The 27,337-nt window shown below is 37.4% G+C and overlaps 2 protein-coding genes and 1 long non-coding RNA gene across 3 annotated transcripts; 1 reads left to right on the forward strand and 2 right to left on the reverse strand.

The window, feature by feature from the left end:
* Nucleotides 1-333: 333 nt before the first annotated feature.
* LOC120730978 (extended synaptotagmin-3-like) lies at nucleotides 334-16,307 on the reverse strand. The gene is made up of 24 exons (XM_040027662.1): nucleotides 16,070-16,307; nucleotides 15,635-15,963; nucleotides 15,283-15,324; nucleotides 12,062-12,196; nucleotides 10,651-10,727; nucleotides 10,475-10,546; nucleotides 10,302-10,389; nucleotides 10,161-10,216; nucleotides 9,949-10,069; nucleotides 9,573-9,749; nucleotides 9,286-9,368; nucleotides 9,005-9,053; nucleotides 7,849-7,938; nucleotides 7,646-7,708; nucleotides 7,520-7,564; nucleotides 5,579-5,650; nucleotides 4,860-4,946; nucleotides 4,415-4,564; nucleotides 3,929-4,275; nucleotides 3,697-3,795; nucleotides 3,461-3,592; nucleotides 3,224-3,329; nucleotides 2,610-2,659; nucleotides 334-1,166 (listed from the first exon to the last, which is right to left on the reverse strand). The coding sequence occupies exons 2-24, from the start codon at nucleotides 15,938-15,940 to the stop codon at nucleotides 1,127-1,129; spliced, it is 2,487 nt and encodes an 828-aa protein (XP_039883596.1). The 5' UTR covers nucleotides 15,941-15,963; nucleotides 16,070-16,307; the 3' UTR covers nucleotides 334-1,126.
* On the forward strand, nucleotides 15,647-26,951 carry LOC120730985. The gene is made up of 2 exons (XR_005695253.1): nucleotides 15,647-15,755; nucleotides 21,769-26,951. It is a non-coding gene; the product is annotated as an uncharacterized LOC120730985 (long non-coding RNA).
* On the reverse strand, nucleotides 20,891-22,948 carry LOC120730983 (extended synaptotagmin-3-like). Its single transcript, XM_040027669.1, has 6 exons — nucleotides 22,846-22,948; nucleotides 22,583-22,669; nucleotides 22,144-22,293; nucleotides 21,645-22,000; nucleotides 21,394-21,492; nucleotides 20,891-21,039 (listed from the first exon to the last, which is right to left on the reverse strand). Exons 1-6 carry the CDS (start codon nucleotides 22,876-22,878, stop codon nucleotides 20,904-20,906), a joined length of 861 nt encoding a protein of 286 aa, XP_039883603.1. The 5' UTR covers nucleotides 22,879-22,948; the 3' UTR covers nucleotides 20,891-20,903.
* Nucleotides 26,952-27,337: the final 386 nt, after the last annotated feature.

The following is a 27,337-nucleotide window of genomic DNA, read 5'->3' on the forward strand; positions in this document are numbered from 1 at the left end:
AACAAAACCGTGTTTAATAAAGATGCACTTCATATGTTCTATATAATACTGTATACTTTCCCATAAACTTTTTTTTTTTTAGCTTACGCTCCTTGTAATTATACTTCATAGGTTTCATTTCAGCATTCTTTGAGATATTTCTATCTTATAATAACTGAATATAGGAAAAAAAACATTCCTGCACAGTCACTGTGCCTGCATATACCTATTCTTATTTCCTCAATACATTCAAAGAATGAATGATGTTGTAAAATAAAGATACACAAAGATAGAGCAAGATGAAGAAATCTGTTATGATCATACACTTATTGAAATTATTTCAAATACACCATGTGTTTACTGGATGATGTTTATTTGCCATAAATATTAGTAAAAATAAAAGTCACTTTAAACATCAACTCAAAAACAACAACCTGACACTGGTTCTGTGCTCAATAATTAATACAAAACATTAAACTTTTAGTCAAGACAACGTCTTTACCAGCCCACCATCAATGTTTGACAGTCTAATAATAGAGTCACTCTGATATTCTGATGCCTGTTGAAACCAATTTACCAAATACCAACTGAGCTATGAACTATTCAACTGACAACTGAAGCTATTCATAAAGGCTATGAGTGAGTTTTTAAAATAGATTAATGTAGCTGGTCTGAGGTCTTTAGGTTTAAAATGCATACTGTACTTCTCCCTATATCGGTAACTGACATGTAAAATATTTTAAGTATGAGTTTGTGCATTTCAGTGTTTATCAAAGTGTGTAAACATTCTTTGCCCTGTATTGACTCATCTACACATTTCTTTTGTTTATTTTATTCCCCTCAGTATATTGCATAAAAACTGTAAAAACTATTTACACAAAATTACAAAGGTAGCTTTGGCTCAGATAAAACATTAAAAATACAGACACTGCCTTGTTTCTGTAGAGAAACAAATATTTTCTAATGCCTAGAAATTATATTATTAACAACCTCTGGTTTTTATCCAGAAAACATGTGGAAACAAGAGAACCAGAATGCTCTCAGGTTTATTCTATTCCGAGTAAGATCTTCAGTAGGACTGTCTGGAAACCAGACTGACTTCTTATATCAGATCACAGCACACAGAAGTATTTCTCTGTTCCACTTCCTACATGGAGTTCCTCAGCCCAGGCAGAGTGAGATCATACCTTTAGAGAAAAGAAGCATGAAATGTTCATAAGATCATTAAGCATCAAATAAGCATGCATACTCTGCTTTTTTTAGGGTCCATGCCCTACAACCAGATTTGGTCAACCAGTTCTTTACAAAACGTGTATTTGTTGCTGCAAGTTAAATGAGTTTTCCTGTTACTGGGTGGCTCTATTGCACAAAGTAATAAGAATTCATTTCCACTGAGATGTCAAGGAGGCTCGCAGAGTCACAGTCATGAAAAATTGATCTTGTTTCACTGGAATCTGACTTGTGAAAATTGAAAATGGACAAAATGGAGAAGTGCAGATAAAATAACAAATATGCAACTTCACCAGGAGTTCAGGTTGGAACCATTATTACGTAAGAACCATAGCATAACTGTTTCCAAATCATGTTTAACACTCGTCTTTTAAAAGCACACAAACATTTGCCATTTGAAGAGATCATCCTGTTTTAACAGGTGCAGTTTATTATTGTTTTGCTGAAATATGCAAGGCCTTTCCTTGAAAAAGGCATCACCTGGACGAGAGCATAAGTTCCTCTAAAACCTGTTTATACCTTTGAGCAGTGACAGTGACTTTCCAGATGTGTAAGCCCTTAGATTGCAAGTCTTTACTTGTTTTTTTTTATAGATTTGAATATTTTAATAACCTGTTGCCAAAAAAATTAGTTTCTTTTCAGTTTCACTTACTTTTCTATCCCTTTGTTGCCCTCTCCCAACTTTTCTGGACCATGTTACAGCTATGAAATTTGAAATAAGGTAATACTTTCTTGAAGGTTTCTCAGTTTAAACATTTCATATGTTTAAATTCTATATTCTATTATGGGTTTATATATATTTGCAAATCATTTTGAATTTTTATTTATGTTTTACACAGTTTCCTAACATTTTTGGAATTGTGATTGTTCTCTGTAATCTGACCACAAGTTTATCTGTACTTCAGCTAAATGAACTAAAACACAGAAACACAGAAACATTTGTCTTCTTATGCCTCACAATTGTGTAATTGGTACAAAAACAATGTGAGACTTCCATAAAAGCAGCAAGGAAGTTCCAGGAAGTTATATAGAAAAAAGGAAACCAGTTAAAAAGTGCCCAGCAACAAAGGTGCAGGCAGATTTTATTACTGCTGGACAAAGCCGCTGTAGCTGTTTCCATTATTTGTGCTAAGTCAATGAGCTGCAGGCTTGAGCTTCATTTGCCACCAGATAAGACAGAGGAATAGAGAACCATCAATCTTATCTAACTCTCAGCAAGAAAGTCAATATGTGAATTTTCCTCAAACTGTTCCTTTAATTAAGCTGGTCAGGGAGGATTTTCTTTACAAACTGATGACCGCAAGACAATAAAAGAAGGAAGTATTGATACTTAAAGTCAGCACATTCACATTCAGTGTCACATAAATCTAATTGTAATAAGAGAAAACTGGCCCCCTTACCACGCTGTGACGCCTTTGACTAGATCGATTTCTGATAAATCTATTATTACCTGCAGAAAGAAGCAGAACTGCCATCAGTTGTCTGGAACAAGCTGCAAAAGTGTGATAGTGAAAGCAGCTAGGATTTCAATTTATGCCACATATGAAGAAAATAAAATAAATATTTAAACCACAATGAAGAAAAGTAGGAAAATGAGAGGTCACATATTTGTCTGAAGAATGAGTAAACACATAAAGCAGTTTAGCTGAGTTAGAGAGATTTAAGCTTTTAAGGCTTTGAAGCTTGTGACAGGAAGAAAAATGCAGAATTTACCAGGAGCAGCATGAGTGTTATTAGCACAAAAAATATTGCTTATTTTTGTTACAATTGTTATGATAGCAGTACTTGTTATTTAAAAAATATTTTAAAAATAGTTTTTCAAGTTATATTTTCATAAACCATGCAATATATGTTTAGGATTTTTTTAATAAAAAGCAAATGTCAGCATAAATATGTATAAGAAAAAAAATGTACATGTATAAATATTGTTCCATATATAGTTTTATATTTTTTTATATATTTTAAGACATCAATACCAAATGAGTAGTTCAGCTTCAAAATGAGCTTAACATACCGAACCTATGTCCTTTCTCTCTTGAGAGACTAAAATGCTGTTGTTTTTCACAGACACATCCAACTTCCTAGCTTGTGCCTCTTGAAGTAACACATCAAACTCAAACCTGTGATGAAAGCAGGTAAAGAAAGTGACACCATCTCAGTGTCTGCTTTAAAGACACACAAACTACAAAGTATAAAAATATAAATTATTCCTTTACAACAAACAAATGGTGAATGAGCGTATTAGACTTACTTTTCATTGAAGACGGGATTGATCATCCTCTTCTTGACATGCGTCTTCTTACGATGCTTCCAGGTTTGGTCGGGGAGGAGATACAGGCGGACATAAGAGTCTGTGCCGTGCTCACTGCAGGGCAACAAGTTCCTGTGTGGGAGAGGCCACGGTATTTAGGAGAACTGTTTCTGTATATTTTAATTAAAGCCTTTTAATAACTTATATGGTAATGAGGACAGATTTTTGTGACATACCTGCATCTGATTATAAAGACTATAAGCTTATGTTTCAGGGTTGCATAGCGTACATTTAGCTCAATCTCTCCAAATGAACCCTGATGATTCCTAATGGCTCTAAAGAGAAAAAATTGCAAAGGTCAGTTTCATTTTTATACTTTTTTGAAAATGCAGCATCCAGCTCAGTTCAGGATATCTTTGGAAAGGTTAGAAGTTGACATTAAAGGACACGCAGAAAACAAAGTCTCACTCTGGAAATAAGAATTCATCCGAGGGGTCAAAACTGGATGAAGTGATGGAGTTCTGTGACAGCAGGCTGTGAGAGGTCAACCGGCGCACATTCGCAGATGATTTCCTTTTCTTAGATGCCTGGAAGGAGCCACGGCCTTGAGCTAGATAACCTTGATTTGGTGAAGCTGTCTCTTGGTTCGGAGTTGAGGGACCAGGGGTATTGTCGGAGGAAACTGTGTGAGAGGAAGATGGAGCATCGGAGGGACTGGAGACTGAGGTATTCCCTGCTTTTCTGGCCTGTTGCTGTTTGACTTCTGAAGAAGGATTGATGAAAGTCTTGGGTGGAGGCTCTTCCAAATTAAGAATCTGTGTGAGATAAAAGACATGAGCAATGCTACTTATGACAGAGGTGAATAAAACAATGAGAAAACCAACAGAGAACATTTGCTTTGTACAGGAAGACAGATGGGTGTGTGTGTGTGTGTGTGTGTGTGTGCTTGCCCACCCTGAGCGTGGCCTTGAGTTTGATCTGGCTGTTTGCTCCAGAGTGCTCTAGCAGGAAGTACTGGTCTAGAGTCAGGTCCGAGGTGTTGAGGAGGCGACTAAGGGGCAGGTTGAGAACACCGAGGTGATTCTTCTTCTCAGGCTCTTTGACCTGAACCACGTGAACAAAAAAAAATATTTAAAAAACACAAATTACATTAACCTCATGAAGAGATCAGATAGACTGAAAGAGGTCTGGGTTCAGAATATGCTTCAGAATCATTTGTGTCAATTGTAGTAAAAGTTTCATTCTGAGTCAAAATTGGACAATTAAATGGGAACATGATAAATATAGCACTATATATATTTTTTTTTATTAGCAGCAGTGATTATAGTCAAGTTTTTAAAAACAATACTTTCCAAATGGTTGTTTTTGACAGCAATTTGTTCTGGATTAAAAAACAAACCTGAACAAAGAGCTGCTGCGTGTTGACGTCACGCACAAAGAAGGTGAAGCCCTCCTCCCACACCGGGTCTTTGGAAGCATACACAACCTGGAGAAACAGTGCATCAGTCGTAATTCAAGTTATTCACTGCAAAAAGATGACACAGTTACTGTGCTTTGCGTTTGTAACTGCAGTATTTTTTTTCAACGGACTTTATAATAGTTTCACTGATCTAGAGTCAAAATGCTTCCAGATAAAATGCAGTCAAAATGTATTTATTTTGGATCACTAAACCTAAAAATGTTGCTTAAAACTGTTGGTAGGTAAGTGACACACGTTCTTATTTGAAACCAGAAATGACAAAAATTGATTTTAAGACTTGAATTTTGCCAAAAATGCAGGTAGGTGCTCATTTTCAGGTGGGTTCTCATCCCAAACTATTCTTCAGTTTTATTGAATTTAGGCTTTTATCAAATTTCAAATGAATTGATATCTCCATTTGATCTGTAGACCTCTACTCTGACCTCAGTTTTGATCTTCCTGGTAGCGGAAATGGTCTAAAATCTGTAAATATCATAAAAGTGATCTTTTTCATTCATAACAAATTGTAACTTAATGAAAAAAGGTGAAGCATTACCATTTAAAGCAAGTGCCCATACAGCTATAATAACAGCTTTAATGATCATATTTGATATCATAGGGGAAAGTTGTGTGTTTTTATGGTAAAGTGAGAGCAATACCTTGCTTTTCTGAACATTGCTGTCAATGGAAAATTCAACAAAGCTGTTGGGAAAGGCTGCTCTCTTTGTGATCTGAAAACAAAGCAAAACAATGACCTGGTCAGAACATCCGTAGAGCTCTATTCCAATTCCAATATGGTTAAGTGGATCTGTTTCTTTAAGTCAGTGTCAATATAAAAAAAACATATAACCTGCCTTGTAATTGTAAACCTCTGCAAACCAGGTTAGGTAGCAGTTTACATCTGTTCCATATTTTTTTCCTGTTTTTTGTGTGAATTTTGTCATAATTATGTGATGAATTCTGTGTGCTTTGTGAGATCTCCGTGAGCTTTTTCCTATATCCGGGTGAATATTTTGGATTTTTATATTGACTTTAAATGTGTTTTGAAGAACTAGTTTATCTGGTTGTTTATACTCATATTTTAAATGTAGTTGATTCTGCAGGAAATCGACGTTCAAATTTTTGGTAAGACCAAGACCAAGTCCCATGTAATTAAATGGAATTTCACAGAATTTTATTTGAAATTACTGTGTAATTATATTTACCCACAAATCCTTAAAGGTAGGCACAAAAGGGAGGTAACAAGTCAGCTTTTTTACAGGAAACAAAGAATAATTATAGTAAATGTGATTACTGCATAACCAATTGTAAGCAGTGTTTAATTAATACAGTGACCGAGGAATCCTGCGAACACTCAGGATGAAGTCCTCATTAGGAGAATGGTTCACGGTGTCTCTATGGATTTGTAAATGTCATTTATCAAATGTATGTATGAGTTTGAGTGGGATTATATAAACATATAATTGCAACTACTTTACTATTTCATTTTTCACCTGGATTCTCTGGTAGCATTCTTATGACACTCCTTTCATAAAAATATTATTTGGCTTGTACGAAACCAAAATTGGGAGTCTTCCAACAATAAACTGCAACGTTCTTTATTCAACTCTGTAATAAACCACACCACCAACTAAGACGAGGAAGAAGAAAAACATTTATGCTGACAATCATTACTGAAGCAGAAAAAAATACTAATGGCCAACCTCCGTCTTTACACTTCCAAATAATGATGCATAAAGATAAGAAATTAAGTTTTCAGTTTATTTTTATCCTGCATTTTCACATTATAACCAGCAGAGGACAGTACTAATGAAATTAGGAAACCTTGAATTGAGAAAAGAGTAAAAGAGTTTTGTTATTTAAAAAAAAAAAATCCTTAATAATTCTACCAGTTGGTTTATAATTATCTAAAATACCAGATGAATGGAATTCATATCAATTATGAAATCTGTGAAAGTAGAACCTTAATTTTTTTTTTAAAAAAAGTCCTTTTGTTTCCTCCATGTTCTAAGTTTCCTTCCTGCATGTTTCTTAAGGCTGGGAAATTTAATCTGAACATGTCTCGGTTCAAGGAGTTAGATGAAGAGCAGCTGGCAATAACAGGCATATACAATTACAGGCATGCGCCAGACAAACTGGAAAGACCACCTCTGAACACGCACAGGCACATCTAGAACAGCTACAGAAAGCAGATGACCTGACTGATATGGCGTTTTGGCATCAATATACAAAAGCACTATCAGCTGCAGGACATTGAAATGAAGTAAATAAAAGTAAAACAAAGCTTTTGTTTCAATATGCTCATCTATTATTGTAAAAGAAAACATACTCTCACTGGCAAACTCAATAAGCTTTGGGCTCCCAATAACCCCCAAAATCACGGATATTTTTATAAATATGTTTAAGACAGAAAGATATAAGGGTCCTCAACGTGATCAAAACAAGTGATAGTGAAGGACTTGCTTTGCTGTCTCTATTATTAGAGCTAATATTGCACATTTGATCCAAATATCTGTATAAATTTGGCATTAAAACAAATTGCAACAAGAAAAACAAGGACACAGCCTGATGCATTAATGCTAAAAAAGCTGTCGTCTTACCTGCGCTTCTTTTGAGTTCTTCCTGAGCCTCTGTTGGTCTGAGTTCTGAGCAGGACAAAAATACGGCTGAGAACATTTGCATGACAACAACAAGAACAATACTACTTATCAACAGAAGATGCTTACTGGTAGATCTGTGGCATTGTCCAGATACACCGCAAGTATGGCACAGGCAAAGTTGTCATTGGACTGGGAGAAAATGTTGTGAGAGGAAAGAAATGTGATTTCCACAGCAGTTGGACACTGACACACATACAGCTGCTGCTTTTAGTTCAAAGTGAAATATACAAATTCGAATGTTATGTTGAAGAAATAGTGGGCTGCTGTACCTCCTGCAGTAGGCTGGTGTTGGTCTGAAGGGAAAACCACTGGAGCTTAAGATGAACTTCACCGTGTGGCACATCCTCCAAAGGAAACCACTGCAAGAGTAAGAGGATGTTTGAATGGCTTTAGTGCAAATAGAAAACCAGGAAAAATGGTAGCACATGCATTTTATATGAAACAGTGCACTGTGGTACAGAAATGTTGTGTTATGAAGATTAATCTATTGAATATTGATTTATGGATTAGCATTCAAATATCTCAGTGAATGCAGAAAAAAGATCTACCACAAAGCAAGAAAGCACGAGACAAGGCTAATCAAAAGGTATTGGCTGAAGCATTTGCTTATTACGCCAACCAACAGAAGATCTTTTAGCATGCAGCTCATGTACATAGGGCTCGAAGCAAAGAGTAAAACAAAACAAAGAAAACAAGAGTTTCAGTATTATTATTATTATTGCTCTTTTCACTCTTGATTTATATATTTTTCTAATACTCTATTTTTAAACATGTCTTTAAACAAGGAAAATGAACTCCACCGTTTTAAATCACTGTCATAACTATTCCACAGGTTAACTCCTCTAACAGAAGCACATCTCTGCTTTATGTTCGTCCTTATCTTGTTTTTTTTTTTAAGAAATCTTTTCTCCTTAAGTCATATTGACTCTCTCTGACTTTAAACAGCTTCTGGGTACTGTGGCAAAGCAAGTTATTTTGTGCTTTATACATTATCTGTGCCATTTTATATTCAACTAAATCATAAAATTTCAGGGTATTCAGATTAATAAAAAAAATGTTAGTTGGTTCTATATAGTTCGATTGATTTATAATTCTTATAGCTCTTTTTTGTAATTCGGAAATAGGAAGAGTATTTGTTTATATGCATTACCCCATATCTCTAGACAATAAGTCATATGGAAGCAACAGAGAACAATAAAGTGTGTATAATGATTTCTTGTTCAGGACATGCTTTGTTTTGTAGAGAATAGCAATGGTTTTTGAAATGTTTGCTTTCACGTGGTTTATATGAGACTTCCAGCTAAGCTTATCATCAGTTATCACTCCAAGAAATTTATTTTCGTACACTCTTTCAGTTTCAATTCCATTAACCCTGATTTTAGATACATTTTTCATTTGTCAGCTCTTCAGGGTAAAAGATCTCACCTGATCCATTTGTTTCTCGCTCTTCACTTCTCCCAAATCGAGCTTATAGCTAAAGCAGACAGCCAATGTAAAATACAAATCACATTGTTAATGTCAATATTAGTTAGATTTTTTATAAGCTCTTCACAGGTAAGAATCCACTGATGCCAGGAACTTTGAGAAAGGCTTTTCTTAGATATTTACTGAGGCATAACTGACTCTGCACGAGGACTGCGGCCTGCATGATGAGATAAGGAAAAGCCAAGAAAAACATCATCATAACTCGAAACTGTACGACATACCTTCCAAGGAAATCATCTTTATCTACATCTTCATCATACAGCTCCACTTCTAGCTCTTGGCCAGGAGCCTCGTGGACAACAAACTGCACAGATTAAAAAAGCGAGGAAGTTTTTAAAAGCACTAAGACGACAAGGTTACATGCAGAAAATGGAATATTAGATACTGATGCTGTACAACAATACAATGAAACAAGTAAAACCGAAGATGAGTGACACACCCAGCATTACAGGGTATGAAATACAGTCATGTGTTTGAATTTTGTGTGGGGGAGTTCGTGTTAGCCTACCTCATACACTTCATTCCATCTTGGATGTAGATTCTTTTTCACAGTCTTGCTTTTGAAGTATATGTTGCCCACTCTGAGTGTGGCATAGGGGTCTGATTTGCCTTTCACTAAACCCATCACGTATGTGTCCATAGCCAGCAGGTCCCTGGCTTCCAGCAAGTGGACCCTCACCACCCCCTATGAGGAAAAAACACAAGATTCATATGAATGATAGTGTCTTTGTATAAGTAACAAGTAAAGGTAAAAATAGGTTTAAAGAGCAAATAGTTAACATATTTTTTAATCTTAAAATTCACTGTGCTTATAAAAAAATCCAAGTAGCTGCTGGTTATAAGGCGAAGCTAAATGTGTGAATTGGAAATGTGATGGTACATACACGAGGAAGTGGAAACCTCATTTGGTCCATTTTGACCTGGTCTATGAGGGGAATACACATGCGGTTGGGCAACACTATAAAAGAAGCAATGATGTTCATGATGGTGTCCTCTGACAGTGAACTGTAAAGCGAAAGATGGAGTGAGACAAGCAAACATCAAAAATTCTGGATGAATCTGTAATAATAGGATTATTTTTTAAAGATTCTCTGACCTAAAGGCGGGGCTGCTCAAAAGGTTTGTCATGCCAGTCCAGTTTATTTTTAATGTCTGAAAAAAAGAGCGCTTTAGATAATATTAAACACACAACTACACTTCTCACAACTCCACACTGAGAAAATCTGTGGCCACTTACAGGGCGGCGAATGAAGAAAAAAGTGACTCCTCCCACCAGCGGTGTTTGACCAATAAGAGGCTCTAAAATAACTCTCATCATCCCCTTGGAGCTGGAAGATTCAGGGAAAGTTTTACAAGAATAGTAAACATGTGATACAGATGATGGAGAGAAAACAGGAAAATGAGATGCTCACTTTAACGCCTTTCACACCAGCTGTCATTGCTGAGTTCATGTCAGCACGAATGTCCACATCACCGTCATAACTGCAGAGTAAACTGAGCTGGTCAGACATAAATGATGGCAAGAGAAAACATCCTGCACACGACTTAGAATTTAAAGTAAAAAAAGAAAAATGTGTTTGACCGACCTTATGTTCATGTCCAGAATCACTTCCCTATGTTCCACTTCATGTGTGTATGCTCTTATTCCAGTGATCTTGAGAGGCTGAAAATAAAGAAGCATTTAAAGAAAACCATTCAGCCACAACACATCACCTCCAACGCATTTCCAATGAATAAATGTCACTGGATATTAGGGTGGATTTCCAGGAGAACAAATACAAACTCGATTTAAAATGTAAATAAAAGCAAAATGCAATGATTTGCAAATCCCACAGACCTATAATTTATTCACAGTAGAACTGAGAAAATGGACCATTTTAAGAAAAAAAAATACTCATAGCTCATTTTGAACTCCATGTCTTAAAAAGGTTTGGAGCATCTTAGAAAGAGAGAGTTTCTAAGAAGTAATGATGGACTGCAAAAACATGGATTGCCTGCAGTAGAAGAACTTTCACCGACTAAAAACATCAGAAGCAGAAAGAAGAGTGGTAAACGTGACTGTATCCCAACTTTTCTGAGACGTGTTGCTGCTACCACATTCAAAATGAGCTAACATTTTTCTTTAAATTATGTATTTTCTCAGTTGAAATATTTGACATATTTTGTGTTCTGTTGTGAATGAAATACAGATTTATGAGATTTACATTGCATTCTGTTTTTATTTCCATTACAGTCACCCTGTAATGTGTAGGGAGATGAAGACCCAAGTGCAGACTGAACACGAGTCATTGATTAGATCGTTGACAGATTTCAGAAAAGAAGCAAAGAATAAGGTACCACAGTATAACTGAAAAGTTGCTGAAAAACAACAAACTTGGAAACATACTAGGGCTATGGAACACTGAGAAAGGTGAACAGAAGTGCTGACAAGGGGAGACAAAAACTATATATATATATATATATATATATATATATATATATATATACACACACACACACACACAGTGGAACGAAGCACACTACAAGCAACCAACTCACAAAATGGTAAATGGCCTATTTGTATAGCGCTTTACTAGTCCCTAAGGACCCCAAAGCGCTTTACACATCCAGTCACCCACCCATTCACACACTGGTGATGGCAAGCTACGTTGTAGCCACAGCCACCATAGGGCGCACTGACAGAGGCGAAAATAAAGCAGGAAAAGCAAAACTTAACAGGGAAAACACACAAATGAAAATGAAGGAGACTCAACACAACAGGAAGTGACATTGAGGGAAGAACTAAACTCTAAAGCAACTGAGAACTAGGAACAAAACAAAATACACAGAACACGGAATAAATGAAGTAAATGTAAACACTAAATAAGCCAGGAATTAAATAAATAATTAAACTAAACAAAACTTCAAAGTGCAAAAAGCTCAAAATGCTGGGTAGCAGCCACAGGACCATGACAGACCCAGTTCTTTTTCAGAACTGCACAAATCAAAGACACTCACAATGCGCCCAAAGTGGATTTTGGTAAAAGTAAAAGTTTTCAGTGAAGGACTGGAGAACCTGATGGACTGCTGGATGTTTTCTCTAAGTAGCTTCTCCATGTACGTCCCAAAAAAAGGCCACGCCTGCTTCAACACCTGACAACACATGACCAAAAAAACATGTGAACACTTGATTCAGTATAGCAAACTGAAATTTACTCACAACGTTAACTGAGATTAACACTAAAAGGCTTAATGTATCAAATGCTTTGTTTAGCTTTTTAAAATTACAACTTAGTTGTAAAATGTTTTTGTTAGTAATTATTTAATATAGTTTGCACTTCCTGCAGTCTCCATGTTGCTTTCAGCTAATTTATCTCTGACTTTGACCTTCTGTCCTCATGCTTTGCATCAAGGTTTTGTGTACTCTAGATCAGCAGGGCCTTAACTAGTTCGTGTTATAGAGGAATAACCGAATATCTTCTGGATTGTGTTTATTTTCAGCAGAATAGAAATCACAGTAATAACTACAAAAGGTATATAAAGGCATAAAAGTTATCTGGCAGCACGGTGGCAGGGTGGATACCACTGTTGTCGCACAGCAAGAAGGTCCTGAGTTCAGTTCCTCCATCAGGCTGGGGTCATTCTGTGTGGAGTTTGCATGTTCTCCCCATGTTTGCGTGGGTTCCCTCCGGGTACTCTGGCTTCTTCCCATCGTCCAAAGACATGCAGTTTGTGGGGATAGGTTAATTGATTAATCTATATTGCCCATAGGTGTGAATGCAAATGGTTGTCACTCTCTGTGTGTTAGTCCTGTGACAGACTGATGACCTGTCCAGGGGTGTACCCCGCCTCCCGCCCTATGACAGCTGGGATAGGGTCCAGTGCTGCCTGCAACCCTGAAAAGGATAAGCGGAAGCGAATGGATGGACTATAAAAGGTATTATCAATGTCCTGTTGTGTGTATTGCCCAGCTGAATGTCTGACTGTGAGTGACTTTCCTTTGTTACGCTGGAGTTGATTTGCTTGATTTATTATTTTCTTTGAAATTGTTATTTCTAGGTTGTGTTCTTACATAAAATATTCTGTAATTCTCCCCATGGTTGTTGGCTTGAGTTTGTTATGTGTCTGTCTGTTAGTTTTTTAACTTTTCCTTCAATATCACATTCCAATTTTTGTCCTGTTTTTTCTTCTATAAGGAGCTTGCTTTTTCTGTTTAACAAAGTAAAAAAGGAGTTGTACAAAGAAAATCATTTGTTTCTATGAACTCTTTCTTTTTGTGTCAATTATGTCCATGAATAGGGACCTGGGTACAATTAAAATCTATAACATTTCCTGTATGAGGAGAACTTTTGTTTTGTCACGTATTCCTGAACTATTATTCTTTCTGCCTGAAAACAAATACCACATACATTCCAAAAAACAAGTTGCTGCTTGTCTGTGTCACTGCATTCAGAATGCTGTGTTGGGTTGAGCACAGGTAGCTGACTTGGCCATTGAAGAATATCCATTATTGCCCTGCGAAACTCTTACACTATACTTTGGGTAATTGTCCATTTGATTTTTTGCTCTGTGAATGATAGATCTACCTCTTTAAGAGTGTTCTTGGCCTGGTTAGATGCAGTGAAGTTTTTCTTAACCATGGAAACAATTTTGTTATAATGCACTTTAGTTGTCTTCTGTGGTCTTTCTTTGCTTTTGGTGTTGCTGAGCTGGCTAGGGCATTGAATCTTTGTAAGAATATACCAGATTGTTAATTTGGCTGCAGGTTTGTGCTCTTTCTGTCTCTCCCTTTCTCTGAAAGGTTTTTGTTTTGTTTTGTTTTGTTTTAGTCTCATAAAGTCCTTATTCACATGCATCAGCATGTTTTAGAAACTCCCATAAGTTCATTAGGTGATCATAAACTCTGATCAGTAATCTGGCAGGAATGATTCCTGGGAATTGTGGATGGAAGGACAGATGACAGACACCTCATCACTGCACAAACTCATCTGCAAGGTGAGCTGAAAATACTATACTTTAAAGTAAAGCTGGAAGTCAGCACTTCTATCATATATTGACTGTTTGATTTCAAATCCACTGTTGCGAAATACAGACGAAAAATTATTTTTAAAAAAGAAGAGAAGAGAAGAGAAATGTTTATTAGTCCCATACGTAGGAAATTTGTTGTGTCACAGCAGAAAGTGGAGAGTGCAAGTTACAGTAGTAAAACTTATCATAAAAATTGTCATCTTGGGAAACTAAACAGAAGAAAGAAGAAGAGAAATAACAAGTTAACATAAACCAGTGACACACTCCAGGGCCTGATCAACCCTGGCAGGGCCTCCTTGGATGAGGGTGTCTAGTGATGATGGCCGAAATACCCGATGAATCCAAGGTCCACTACTGACAATTTGTCCTAAATTTTAAAATCATAAGCTAGATCAGATCTCTAATCCTTAAACCTAACCAAGGAAGGAAAATGTCAGATTAGCCTGGGTAAAAGGCACACAACGATGCATGCTGCTGACAAAGTTTCTAGGCTGCCTTTCCTCATAACAGCCATCACTCAAGAGTCTCTCCATCTAAAGCAGTGCATTATCAGGGACTGTAGCATCTAGTCCTTCTTACTGAATCACCCTACAGTCCATATTCAAACCTTTTATGGTTGTAAAGCTGAAACAGTTGATTGTTATAGATACTTGAGACTCTGGCTGGATGATAAAGAGACTTTTCTACAAAAAAAAAAAGAAAAAAGATGAAGATCTGGTTTTTATAGTTTTTTTTTTTATATCTCATTCATAAGCTGCAAGATCATTGCACAACCCACAATTTTGTCTCCACTTGATTATGGTGTTATTGTTTTATGAGTGCATCTATATCCACCTTAAGGTCTCTAATGGGAGTTTTTCCTTCACACTGTTTCCAAAGTGCTTGCTCAGTGAGTCGTATGTTGTCTGTATGCATTATTGTAGGGTCTAATTAACAATATAAAGCACCTTGAGGTGACTGTTGTTGTGATATGACGCTGTATAAATAAAATTGAATTGAATTAATTTGAATTAAATTCTGCGTATCACAGTGCATAATGTGAAAATTTTAAATTGTTGTATTTGTGCATCTGCAACTACTCTTGCACCTGTTTTTAGTCTTGGTATCTTTCTTGAAAAAGAGATTTCAATCTCACCGAGAGAACCTGTTTAAAAAAAGGACTTAATAGATAATATCACTCTTAACATGTGAAAAATGTTTGAATACTGTACCTTGTTAAGCCAGTGAACCTTCTCTACATCAGAGAATTGCACCTTTGGGGGAAAAGCATTAAAGTTAAAATCCTGATGCATGCTCAATCATCCAGGTAAGTCAATCTCCAAAAGCTGATTCTGTTCATCTGGACGAAGCGTTTTGTGGGAGAAACGTTTCGTCACTCATCCAAGTGAAACGTTTCTCCCACAAAACGCTTCGTCCACATGAACAGAATCAACTTTTGGACATTAAAGTTAAAAGTTGACGTGTCACAGTGTCATGCATGACGGCGTTGGTGGAAGATGAAGAGGTGTGATGATTAAAAACCTCCCTCAGAAGTTTAGGCTGTAACAGAAAAACAGAACATACCCAGGATGCCATCGGTAAGGCACTTCTCAGCTCGGTTTTGATCGCGCGTTTTTCATTGTCCACTAAGTCGATGGCTGATGTGATCCGGGCGACTTTCCATTGGCGATTTTTCTTCCAGTAGGTGAGCATAAACACGCACAGCAACACCCAGCTGATGTTGATGCCCAGATAGCCTAACAGATACACAGGGTAGCAGATGAACACCGCTCTCCCGCAGTACATCACGAACTCTATTATTACGTGGTTAACAGTCGATGAGCTCAGCCTGTCCGTGCACTGCATGCTTTCGGACGGTTTTTGTGCCATCGGGTCAGACACGGTCTGAGGACCTGGTTCAGAAAACGCACTTATTGTATGATCAGTGGGCGAACAACTTTCTGTGTATTTCATTTCATTTTCATTTGAAAAGTAGACAAACCAGTCCTCCGCACTTACCTCGCGCTCATAGTAGTCCTAAACCTTCTCCGTGTTTTTTTTTTTAAACAAAAATAAATATGCAGGATAAAATGACGGAAATAAATCCAGACCTGGAACTTAGATTTCCACGCTGTATGCCTATTCTGCACCGGGAGGTGCTGTGTAAGTCAGTGCCAAAACACCCCGAACCATATTGTTGATGTTGTAACTACACAGTAACGTCATCAGGGCACGAGCGCACAATCACACGCACGTTGTTGCACTTTTGATTCCTTACTGGCACCTACTGTGTCAGATCTTAAAATTCCTCAGTGATGAAGTTTAACAAATACAGATACAGATCCTCTCTTACTGAACCCGACTTTATTGCGCTGGTTTAAGTCCCAAACAGACCGCATTTCTCTCCACGGACAAGAAAAAAAGGAACGGAGAAATAGCAGATGACGTAATTAACAACAAGGAAACTTCATATATATTTTTTGTTACCAATTCTCATCTTTCTTTTATCATTATTTCAATTCATGTTTTCATTAATATCTTTATTTAGCTTCATTTGATTTTTTTTGTTGTCTTTTTCTTAGTATTATCATTACCATCAGTAGTGGTACAAATAGTACTGGCGGTGGTATTATTACTTATATTGTTATTATTACCAATATTTTTAATACTATTATTGTTATTATTATTATTTAATGATGACTCACCTATAGGTGGTTATAACCACATAATGTAGATCCCCATATCCACGCAGTGGGTTCAACCACATGAAACTCACACCCAGTTTTAATTGAATGCAAACTCTACAAATATGTACAAATGTTTGTTTGTTTGTTTGTTTGTTTGTGTTCTACTCTTTTTCAATGTATTCTTTTTCTCTTGTTTGTGTCAGTGCACATTTTCTTCATAGTTGTTTTTGGCAATGCTGATTAATTCTGGCATTTTCACTATGCATGTTTCACATTTTTATTACCCACTTGTAAACATCTACTCTTACCAGTAGCAGTTTATAAGAGAAAATATATTGAGCAGAATCAAATTGCGTGTGGTTGGTGTGGCCCCCCCCCCCACAACGGTCCCAGTTTCACTTAAGCTAGACATCAAGATTGAGCTGGAAAGGATGTGCAGCAGGTTATGGTGTAAGGGCAGAGATGGTAATGTACTAATATGCGTGCGAAGAGAGTGTGTTGATAAGATGAAAGGAACTTTAAGGAACAAAAGGAGAGAGAGGGGAGGACAGTTAGTGAATCAGGAAGTGCAGAGGATTGGTAAGGAGGAAGTGAGGGCAGCTGTGAAGAGGATGGAGAATGGAAAGACAGCTGGTCTGGATGCCGTTATGGGAATGACTGGGAGTGAGGGTTTTCACCCAGCCAGCTGTACAGCATCTCGTTAACATTTCATTACCTTTCTTCAGTAGTAAGGAACTGAGCTTTGTTTGATTAAATAATGTTTATTAATACACCTGTTTTCACAGACAAATAGGCACAAAGTTCTGTGCATTCAAATAAATGAAAATGAGGAAGAATCACAATAAAAATAAATCAGAAGATTAAAAAAACACTGTTAACAATAATACAAAAGCAAGTTCAAAGAGAATAAAATAAAAATCACAATGAATCAGTTAACATAAATAGTAATAAAAATCCCCCCTTCAGTCGCTAACAAGGAACAGTTATTAAATTCAGAGTTTGTGATCGAAGGCTCGAAGGAGTAAAAACAAACTTAGATAAATAGTCTAGACCTTGTTCACTTAGTGATCTCTGTGCAAGAATGTGAATTTCACACATAAAACACGTAAAACACATCAGCAGTCTGACTGCACCGTTTTGTAAATCTTGGACGTGAAAAATAGATGATTTAACTAAGTCAGTAAAAAAGGACTTTACGGTTTGCATGAATCAGCTGAGGAGACTATACACCTAAATGAAAGAAACAGAAATGTGAAATAGATTTTATATAAAAGTTAAAGCCTAAAAAAGAAACAAATACTATACCAAAATTATGAATGCTGGACGAGCAAAAGGAAGCAATCACTTGACTGGTTTTTCAGTGTAGTTCAGGAGGAGCTACAATCATGGCCTCAGTCTTGTTGAAATTCAAAACAAATCAATTGCTGGGATAGACACTGAACTAGGCGGATAGCCCCTCGAGCCGGTAAGGCTTAAAAGACAAAAACAGCTGAATGTCAGCATAAATAAATAAGAAATGGAAAGGTTGAACGATGGCAGCTAAAGGAAGGATGTAGCGATATAGTAGTAAGAGACCCGGGACTGAACCTTGTGGAACCTCACAGGTTAGAGAAGCAATGTTAGAGTTGCTTACCCTAAACAGAGAAAGTCCTGTCTGAAAAATCGGAGGAAAACAAGTCTAACACCAAGCCAGAGATACCAGCCGAAACCTCAAGCCTATTAAGTAACATACCATAGTCAACGGTATGAAGGGCTGTATTGAGATCAACTAAAATGAGTACAGAACAATTTCCTGAATCAAATACCATTAGAATCATATTATAGACTCTCAATCTCAAGGAAGTGCTGCTTTGGAAAATCAAACTGGAACAGGTCAGAAATCTGTTTTTTGCATAAAAAGGATCTCAATTGACTCCCCACAACTGTTTTTAATAATCTCCTGATAGAGTAAATGGCAATTTTGAAGCAGATGGATAATTCCCAACAGAACTGGCATCAAGATTACATTTTTTAAAGTAACAAAACTGGCTCAGAATGCTTAAAACAGGGAATGCCACAACCTTACTTCAAAGAGTTGTTAACAGTAGTTAGAAATGAAGAACCATACTTGTAAAAGTCCCAAACAGGAAAGAGGTAAAATCTCTAATAAGTATGAAGAGGGTTTTATCTAGCCCATTACTGTAACAAAGCCATTAACAATAACTGGAAAGAATGACGTAAAGGACTCAGCTCACTAAGAGCCATCTTCACATGCTGAGGAACATAAGGAGAACTTGGATCTTATGGTAACTCGGTCACCTTATTTACAAAATGATTGAGAAATACATTACAGTCATCCTGGGATTATTCTTGTCACAATTAGATTGAGATTGCTGAAATAAAAAGATCCAGTCCCTTTCACTGCTTCATTATAATAGTGGAGAAGATCTTTCAAATAAAGAAGAGGATCAAACGTTCATCTCTGAAATAACAGTCATCAATTGAATGTCAGATCCTAACACAAACACGTTGTTAATACTTAGTTAAAATGAACATTAAAAGAGTGACTTATGGTCACCAAAAGCAACTTCATTTATGTGCAGACTGCCAACTTAACACCATAAGCTATGTCCAAGTTGCATTTTTGCGAGGATAGTGGGACCAGATACATGTTGAACAAAGAGCACATGACACTCATTAACTTAGTGGTACTGTCTGATCAGCCATCAGCATTAATGGTCAAGTCCTCAACTTGCTGCAGTTTGACGGAAACTGTGAAAATATTATTTAGCATTGAAAAACAAGCTGATTTTTGCTTGTATATCTCATCAGTTATAGTTCTGACAAATTGTCTTTTCTTGCATACAAAAAGTGACACAAACTTGTTTTAATCTTACTTTTAAGTGTGTCAGTTTCAAGTAAGACCTCCAGTGTTACTAGATTGGAAGATGAATTTTGTGCCTGGGATCAGAGTGTTCCTTATTTACACTATCAAAGATAGTTTTTCTGCTACTTTCGGGGGAAAAAAAAAATCCATAAAGGAGAATGAAACTCTTCAAGCATCATGTCGGCAGTTTCCCCTGCAGTGGCTGATGAGGTGATTTTTAAGTTGCAAAGCTTTTCTCAGATCCACTTGCTAGATGGATTTCTTCAGCCCAAGCAGAGTGAGCTCATACCTTTAGAGAAACAGGTGTGAAATATTCACGTGACTATATCTAAAAACAAATAATCACCCACACACTGTTTTACATTAGAGTCCATGACTTGCAATCAACAAAGAAACAAAGAAACCAGCACCAGTTTGTATTTGGTGCTGAAAGTGGTTATTTTAGCGAAAACCCAGAAACAAGGAAATATTGCCCCTTATAAGATGCTTCATACTGACACTCATATGTATGTATAGATAGATAGATAACAAATAGATTAAACTGCTTTTTAAAGCTTGTATCAGAAAAAATGAGTTGTTTATATTAGATAGTAATTATATTTCTTACAATTTTTTTTTTTTTTTTTTTTGCCTGTCCCATTTGGTTCTTTAGCCGTCAGAATTGTTGTCTGAAGACCAACAAGGATACCCAATGGATTTACTTTGCCAAATGGATCATCGTGGCATTGCCGTATTGGTCCATTTGATCGACCTTTGTTTTTATTATTTATTATATTTTATTTTCAGATCTTACAGACGGGACAGACATGAGTGAGAGATAGGAAAGGGAGAAAGAAAGAGGAAGGAAAAGAAAAACAGAAGGGGAGAGGGACAGTGAGACAGGGGGGGAGAAAAAAAAAATCTCCTGGATCACCTGTTGAGAGAAGAAGAATAGAAAACAAGCAAAAAAAAAGAACCAAAGCAACATACTAAACACAACACCATCGCATTAATCTAGCTAAGTGTAAACAGCAGTAAATACTAAATATTCAATGTTGTTGTGCAGCACGCAGGACAGACAGCGCACAATGTGCTTTGAAGTAGCAGCCAAGAAAGGTGTAATTTAAGTCTACGAGCAGTGAACACCCGTGTGCATACCTGTGTGGATCAGCGCGCTCGTATTCAAATGGTTTCCACATGTAATGGTCTGCAAGAGGATGTAGCGAGCCATAGCCCCGTCCCCCAGGGCATGAAGCAGGCATGGAGGAGATCCAGGCCCCAGACATCCAGAGGCCTCAGAATTAGAATTAGTTTATTACGCTCACTTTTCTTTGAAAATGGGATTGATCGCCCTCTTCTTGACACCGGTCCTCTTGCGATGCTTCAAGCTTTGGACAGGAAGGAGATACAGGCGGACGTAAGAGTCTGTGCCGTTCTCACTGCAGGGGAATAAATTCCTGCGTGACAGAGGATTTTAAAAGAAAACTGTATATTATATGTGCAATTTACAATTTCTAATTGTTGCCTTTTTCTCATCTGATGTGTTGAGTTCAGATAATTTAAAACAAAAATAATGAATATCTTAATATTCTTAAATTAAGCCTGTTTATGACTTATACCAGCTATTGCAAACATATTATATGACATATTTTCAATATTAGAATCAGAATACTTTATTAATCCCGAAGGAAATTAGGGACCTATGTGTATATATATTATTTCAACATATGGTGCTTATTAGAAAAAGAGTTTAATGTCATCACACTAAAAATGCAAATCATAACTGGTGCTGCTTGATCGCTGTGACATACCTGCAATTGTTAACAAAGACCATGAGTTTGTTCCTCATGGCTGCATATCGTACAGACAGCGCAATCTCTCCAAATGAACCCAGATGATTCCTAATGGCCCTTTAGAGGTAAAAACAAATATATGAATGTCACTTTTTCTTTCTTTCAGTTCTTTTGAGAATGCAGCATCTCGCTTAGTTCATTATATCTGTAAAAATATTAAAAGTCAGCGTTAGAGGACAGAAATGGACACACAGAGAACAAAGTCTCACTCTGGATAGGTGGCTCCATCTGACAGGTCGAATCGCGATGAATTGATGACGTTCTCTAACAGCAGGCTGTGGGAGTTGAACCGATGCAAGTTTAGTGATGAAGATGATTGCTTCCTGTTTTCAGGCGCCTGGGAGGAGCCACAGCCTTGAGCCAAATAACCTTCGCTTGGTGACGCTCCCTCCAGGTTCGGAGTAGAGGCAGCAGGGATATTGTTGGAGGAAGCTGTGTGAGAGGAGGGTGGAGCATTGGAGGGATTGGAGACTGAGCTGTACCCTGATTTTCTGGCCTGTTGTTGTTTGACTTGTGGAGGAGGACTGAAGATAGTCTGGGATGGAGGCTCTTCCAAATTAAGAATCTGTGTGAGATTTACATCAGAGCTGATGAGGAATTGTATTGGCAGTACTAGTGAATAACACAATGGGGGCGGGGGGAACAAAAACAACAACAAAAATACATAAAACAGGGAAACCTAAGAGATTTTTAGCCTTGCATGCCCACCCTGAGAGTGGCCCTCAGTTTGATCTGGCTGGTTGCTCCAGAGCGCTCCAGCATGAAGCGCTGGTCTAGAGTCAGATTGGAGGTTCTGAGCAGGTGACTGAGGGGCAAGCTGAGAACACCGAGTAGATTCTTCTTCTCAGGCTCTTTGACCTGAACCACATGAACAAAGAAAATATAAAAAAAACAAAGATTAGATTAAACTTATGAGGAGATCAGATGGAATATGGTGTTGCAACATTGGCAACACACTGGAGAAATCAAGGTTTGAATGACTGGTTTACAGACATACAAAACAAAAACTGTATGAAGAACATATCTGATTAAAAACTGGAAAAAATGTGAGAACATGCTATCACTTTTCTAATTAGGTTATTAAATTAAAGGTTTTAAACGATTTATTTTACATTATTTTACAAACAGTACGGAGTAAATGACAAACCTGAACAATGAGCTCCTGTGCACTGACATTATGCACAAAGAAGGTGAAACCCTTTTCCCAAACTGGATCTTTAGATGCATACGCAACCTGTGGAAAGAGAGTACTAGTTAAGCGAGACGATCACTGTGATGTGTGGATGTAACTGCAATCTCTGAAGCAGATGAACTGACCAGTGTTTTAACTTTTTTACAGAAGAAAAATAATCGAAAAAAGGACATATGCACTTAAAGGTGGAAATGGCGTATTAGCAATACCTACCCTACTTCGCTTTTCTTAACGTCGTCGTCAATGGACATTTCCACAAAGGAGTTGGGACAGGTGGTTCTCTTTGTGAGCTGAAATAAAAGCAAACCAGTGAGGCAGTGAGAACATCTGTTCTAGTTTACAACTACTGTTAGCTGAGTCTGTGTTTCTGTGAGCCACTGTCAACATTTAAACCAGAAATAAACCCTTGCACATATAAACCTGTGCCAGCCAGGTAAGTGAACATCCATACCATTATTTCATTTCATTAATTGTGGGAAATTTTGTCACAATTAGGCTAGGAGTTCTTCAGGTATAGGCAAATTGTGTTTTGTGAGATATTAGTGAGCTTTTATCATTGACCAACAAATCAATTTATCCTTGAATCCAACCATCCATCTATCTGCTTCCACTTATCCAGTTGAAGGGGGGGGGGGGGGGGGGGGGGGGGGGCTGTAGCCTATCCCACCTGGCACAGGGCAAGAGGTGGGGTACACCCTGGACAGGTCGCCAGTCTATCGCAGGGCTAACACACAGAGACAGACAACCATTCATACTCACTTTGACACCTATGGCTGTTTTAGAATCACCATTTAACCTAACCCCGGTACCTGCATGACTTCGGACTGTGGGAGGAAGCCAGAGAGAACCCACACAGACATGAGGAGAACCATGCAAAGTCTGCAAAGAAAAACCCTGGCCAGATGGGGGATTTAAACCTGAACCTTCTCTCTGTTTTATTTTATGAACTTCTGTACAGTTCTGGTTGAAGAGCTTCTCTCCACTGCCCTACAATCATACTCTAAGGGCATTTTTGTTTTATTGGTGCTATTTGGATATCAAATAAAATAAATAAATAAATATCTACAAAAATAAGAATACAATTGTTTTGGGGAATACCACAATAATCACGGAAATCTGATATAATGACAGCCGGTTGCAAAAATACTCCCGCACACTTCACTGTGTTATTGCGTTGTCACACTATGGCCACCAGAGGGCAGTCAGAGGCAATGCTTCTGAAGGCAACAGAACTGAGAAATGTTTAGCTGGTCTCTGTGAAAACATGCTCCTTGCCTGCCAGTGCCTAAATAACAAGATGAATGGATTCACACATAATAGCATGTAACTATAAAAAGATCTGTGAGTATAGCAACCTTGGTAATGTGTCAGTGTGTGTCTGATTTTAAAAAAAGATTTAATAGTTCTAATTTCCTCAAAAGTTACCGACTATGTTCACTTCCTGCATTCTTCTTTATGCTAGCAAACGTAACCTGAACATTCCTCAGGAGGAAGACCAGCTGTCAGTAACACAGCTACGTAAAATCAGAGGCATTTGCCAGACAAACGGGAAAGGCCAGCTTTCACAGACACAAGAGCACTTGGAGTGATAACACAAAGCTCCTGATCAAACTGAGACATCAACATTCAAAAAAATCATCAACTCTAGGACACAAAAATGAAAGAAAAGCTAAGTACCAATGAAAGATAACAACTGTCCTTGGTTATGAGCCACAAACTCGAAAGCAAAGTTGAAATATTGTTCAAGAGAGTTACATTTTTGGACAATTTTATAGTAGAAAGAAAAGAAATTTAACCCAACCCCCCCATATCTAAATTTTTTGTTAACGACAAATTTATGTGATTTATTTTTCTTTTTTTAGTGCAGCAGAAATTAAATTACAAAATGCATTCTCAGAACTGACGCCAGTTTTATCTGATATCAGATGAAAAAATATCTCCATTATGACCAGTGGGCTGGTTTTAACAACAATATGTGCAATCACACAGAAAGTTAGATGTTTATGTGTCTGCTGCCGAGAAGTAAAATATATCACTCTCTGTTATTTTTAATGAGTAAAACAAAGCTTGAATTTTTTATATACCCATTACGAATTTTAATTTAAAATAAACACACTTTTACTGTGTATTACCCCGTTTTTCAGTGGCGCAACACTCAGTTAAATACAAAGCGCTCTAATACTGTACTTTGGTGCCAAATATTCTTATAAAATTAGAAGATAATAAAGTGAAACTATGGCCATCTTTTTGTAGAGCAGTACAAAAATACAGCTGAGCACATTTGCATCACTGACTTACGTCAGTATTTTCTAATACTCCCTATTAGAAGATACTTACTGGTAGATCTGTGGCACTGTGAAATATTGTGCAAAAAATATTGCACAGAACATGGAAAGATTGAGATATTGCACATGGATGATCAATAGCAGTGTCAGAGTGGATGTGTTGGACAAGTCTTTACACACTCTTAGTTTGCATTAAGAGTTCTGACAGCCATCGGGAAGAAGCTGTTCTTTAGTCTGTTGTTTTTGCACCTGATGGATCTGAACCTTTTTCCAGAGGGCGGGATGTTGAAGAGGTGGTGGTTAGGATGGAGGTGGTCCTGTATACTTGCCCTGGCTCTGGAGAGACATCTTGAGCTGGCAATTAAGTCCAGGGAGGGGAGTGGACCGCCGATCAACTTCTCTGCATACAAACCTTAATGTCCTTTCAAATAATTTTTCAAGCACTTATATATCAAAGCTTGCATATCATGAATAATATGAAAGAGCTGTGTACAATACTGTTGGAGTGATTGTTTTTAAAGGCACTTCAGTTTCCCTCAGTTTTGGCCTGCTGAGTCATTGTTCAGGTGGTGTTCAACATAAATTGATATGTGAATTGACAGCGATGATGCTGTATCAGCAGAAACAGACAGCTGTTGTATTTTGAACGTACCTGTGTTAACCCTGGTCTAACACTTACTTACATGTGTTAAACTATCTGTAAAGGTTCATAGTTATCATAAACTCTTCAGAGAAACTCAGCGCCGTTGCTAGGTAACCACTTGACTCGCCCTAAAGCCTGTGAACAAGAGGACCCACGCGCATGTACGCTTCAACTGCTTTTCCTCTTCGGCGTTATGTTATGTTTAACTAAACAGGATCACAAATCACCTAAACAGGAACGCCTGTTTAGATTAGCAAGCCGACTCTGTATATGTGGTGGTACTGCCCCCTAGCGACTCTTTCCCAGAGTACAGTCAGCCTTGAAAAGTAGTACTGTACTCTATCACTCATATAAGAGCGTATGGAACTTGCAAACAGTGCGAGGAATATAATAAGCAATAAAATAGCAATACAGTGGTCCCTCGCTATAACGCGGTTCACAATTTTGCACGTTTTTTTTTTCTTTCCTGGAAAAACTAACTACAAAACACTGTATGATACTTGGAACCTGGAAACATGGAGGGACACAATCAGACAAACCAACAACAGATAAAGGAAGACAGAGGGCAAAATACACAAGAGGCTAACGAGGGAAACAGGAACAGGGAACACAGCTGGGACTAATCACACACATGAGACAGGGAGAAAGTGACACAGAATAGACGAACGCAGGACTGTCAAAGTAAAACAAGAAATTCACGAACATGGAAACTAGGGCGACCAGGCATAACACAAGGAATTCAGGGAGGCACAGTAACAAAATCTAAAGCCTAGAAATCACAAAATACAAAATCCAACTTAGGGAGCTACAAATACAAAAGACTACGCCACGAGAACCACAAAATAGAGAATATTCACCAGACCCAAGATCATGACACTTACAATCTTTATTTTTGGATATGCATATTATCTACCATCACACAAAATTTGAAAAGGATATCTTGGAAAGCTTTGGACGCTAAACAGACTAACAAACGTGACTGATTACATACTCCCTGCGTTCAGTGGGGAGAATAGGGACTCTATACCCCCAGCTGGTCATCTGGGAAGCTGCCTGAAGAGATTTATTCTTTTCACAATCACACTCTCACACTGAAATGATGTCAAATCAACCATGTATTAGTTTGAAGATATTTATTTGCCATAAATATAAATTGAAAATGAATGTCCCTTTTAGTTTCAGCTCAAAAACAACAACTGGGAACAGCTTCCCTGCTCAATAATTAATGTAAAACAGAAAAACATCAAACTATTAGCCAAGACAAAGTCTTCATCCACTATAGATCTCTGGTAGTCTGAAGACAGTTCTACTAAAAATATTCTGCCACCTGTTGTAACAAATTTACCAACTACAATTGAGATTTTTTTTTTAAAATAATACATAAATACAAAAAAAATATAAATCTTTCTTTAAAGTGTTTATGTCAAACCTCTGATTAACTACTTAGCTCAGAACTGTAGTCCTTCATAAAGAGAATGACGGCGTACTGAGATGTTATTTTGAATGGTCTGAGAGGATTAGCTTTAAAAGGAATGACATCCTATTGAGTCAGTAACTGAGGATAAAGAACTTGGCTTGTGCCCTTCTTGGATGCAGTTTTACTTCCAATGAGCTGCAGAACAGCTCAGCTGCCTCGATGTAAAATCTGCTTAGTGGGACTTCGTGCATTTCAGTGTTTATCAAAGTGTGTAATTCTTCCTCACCATGCACTCACTCATCTACATTGCTGTAACAAACATTTGGCTTTTACCTGATTTCCCCCAATATATATATATATATATA

This window comes from Simochromis diagramma, unplaced genomic scaffold (genome assembly GCF_900408965.1).
Source record: "Simochromis diagramma unplaced genomic scaffold, fSimDia1.1 OVJJ01000343.1, whole genome shotgun sequence".
NCBI lineage: Eukaryota > Metazoa > Chordata > Actinopteri > Cichliformes > Cichlidae > Simochromis > Simochromis diagramma.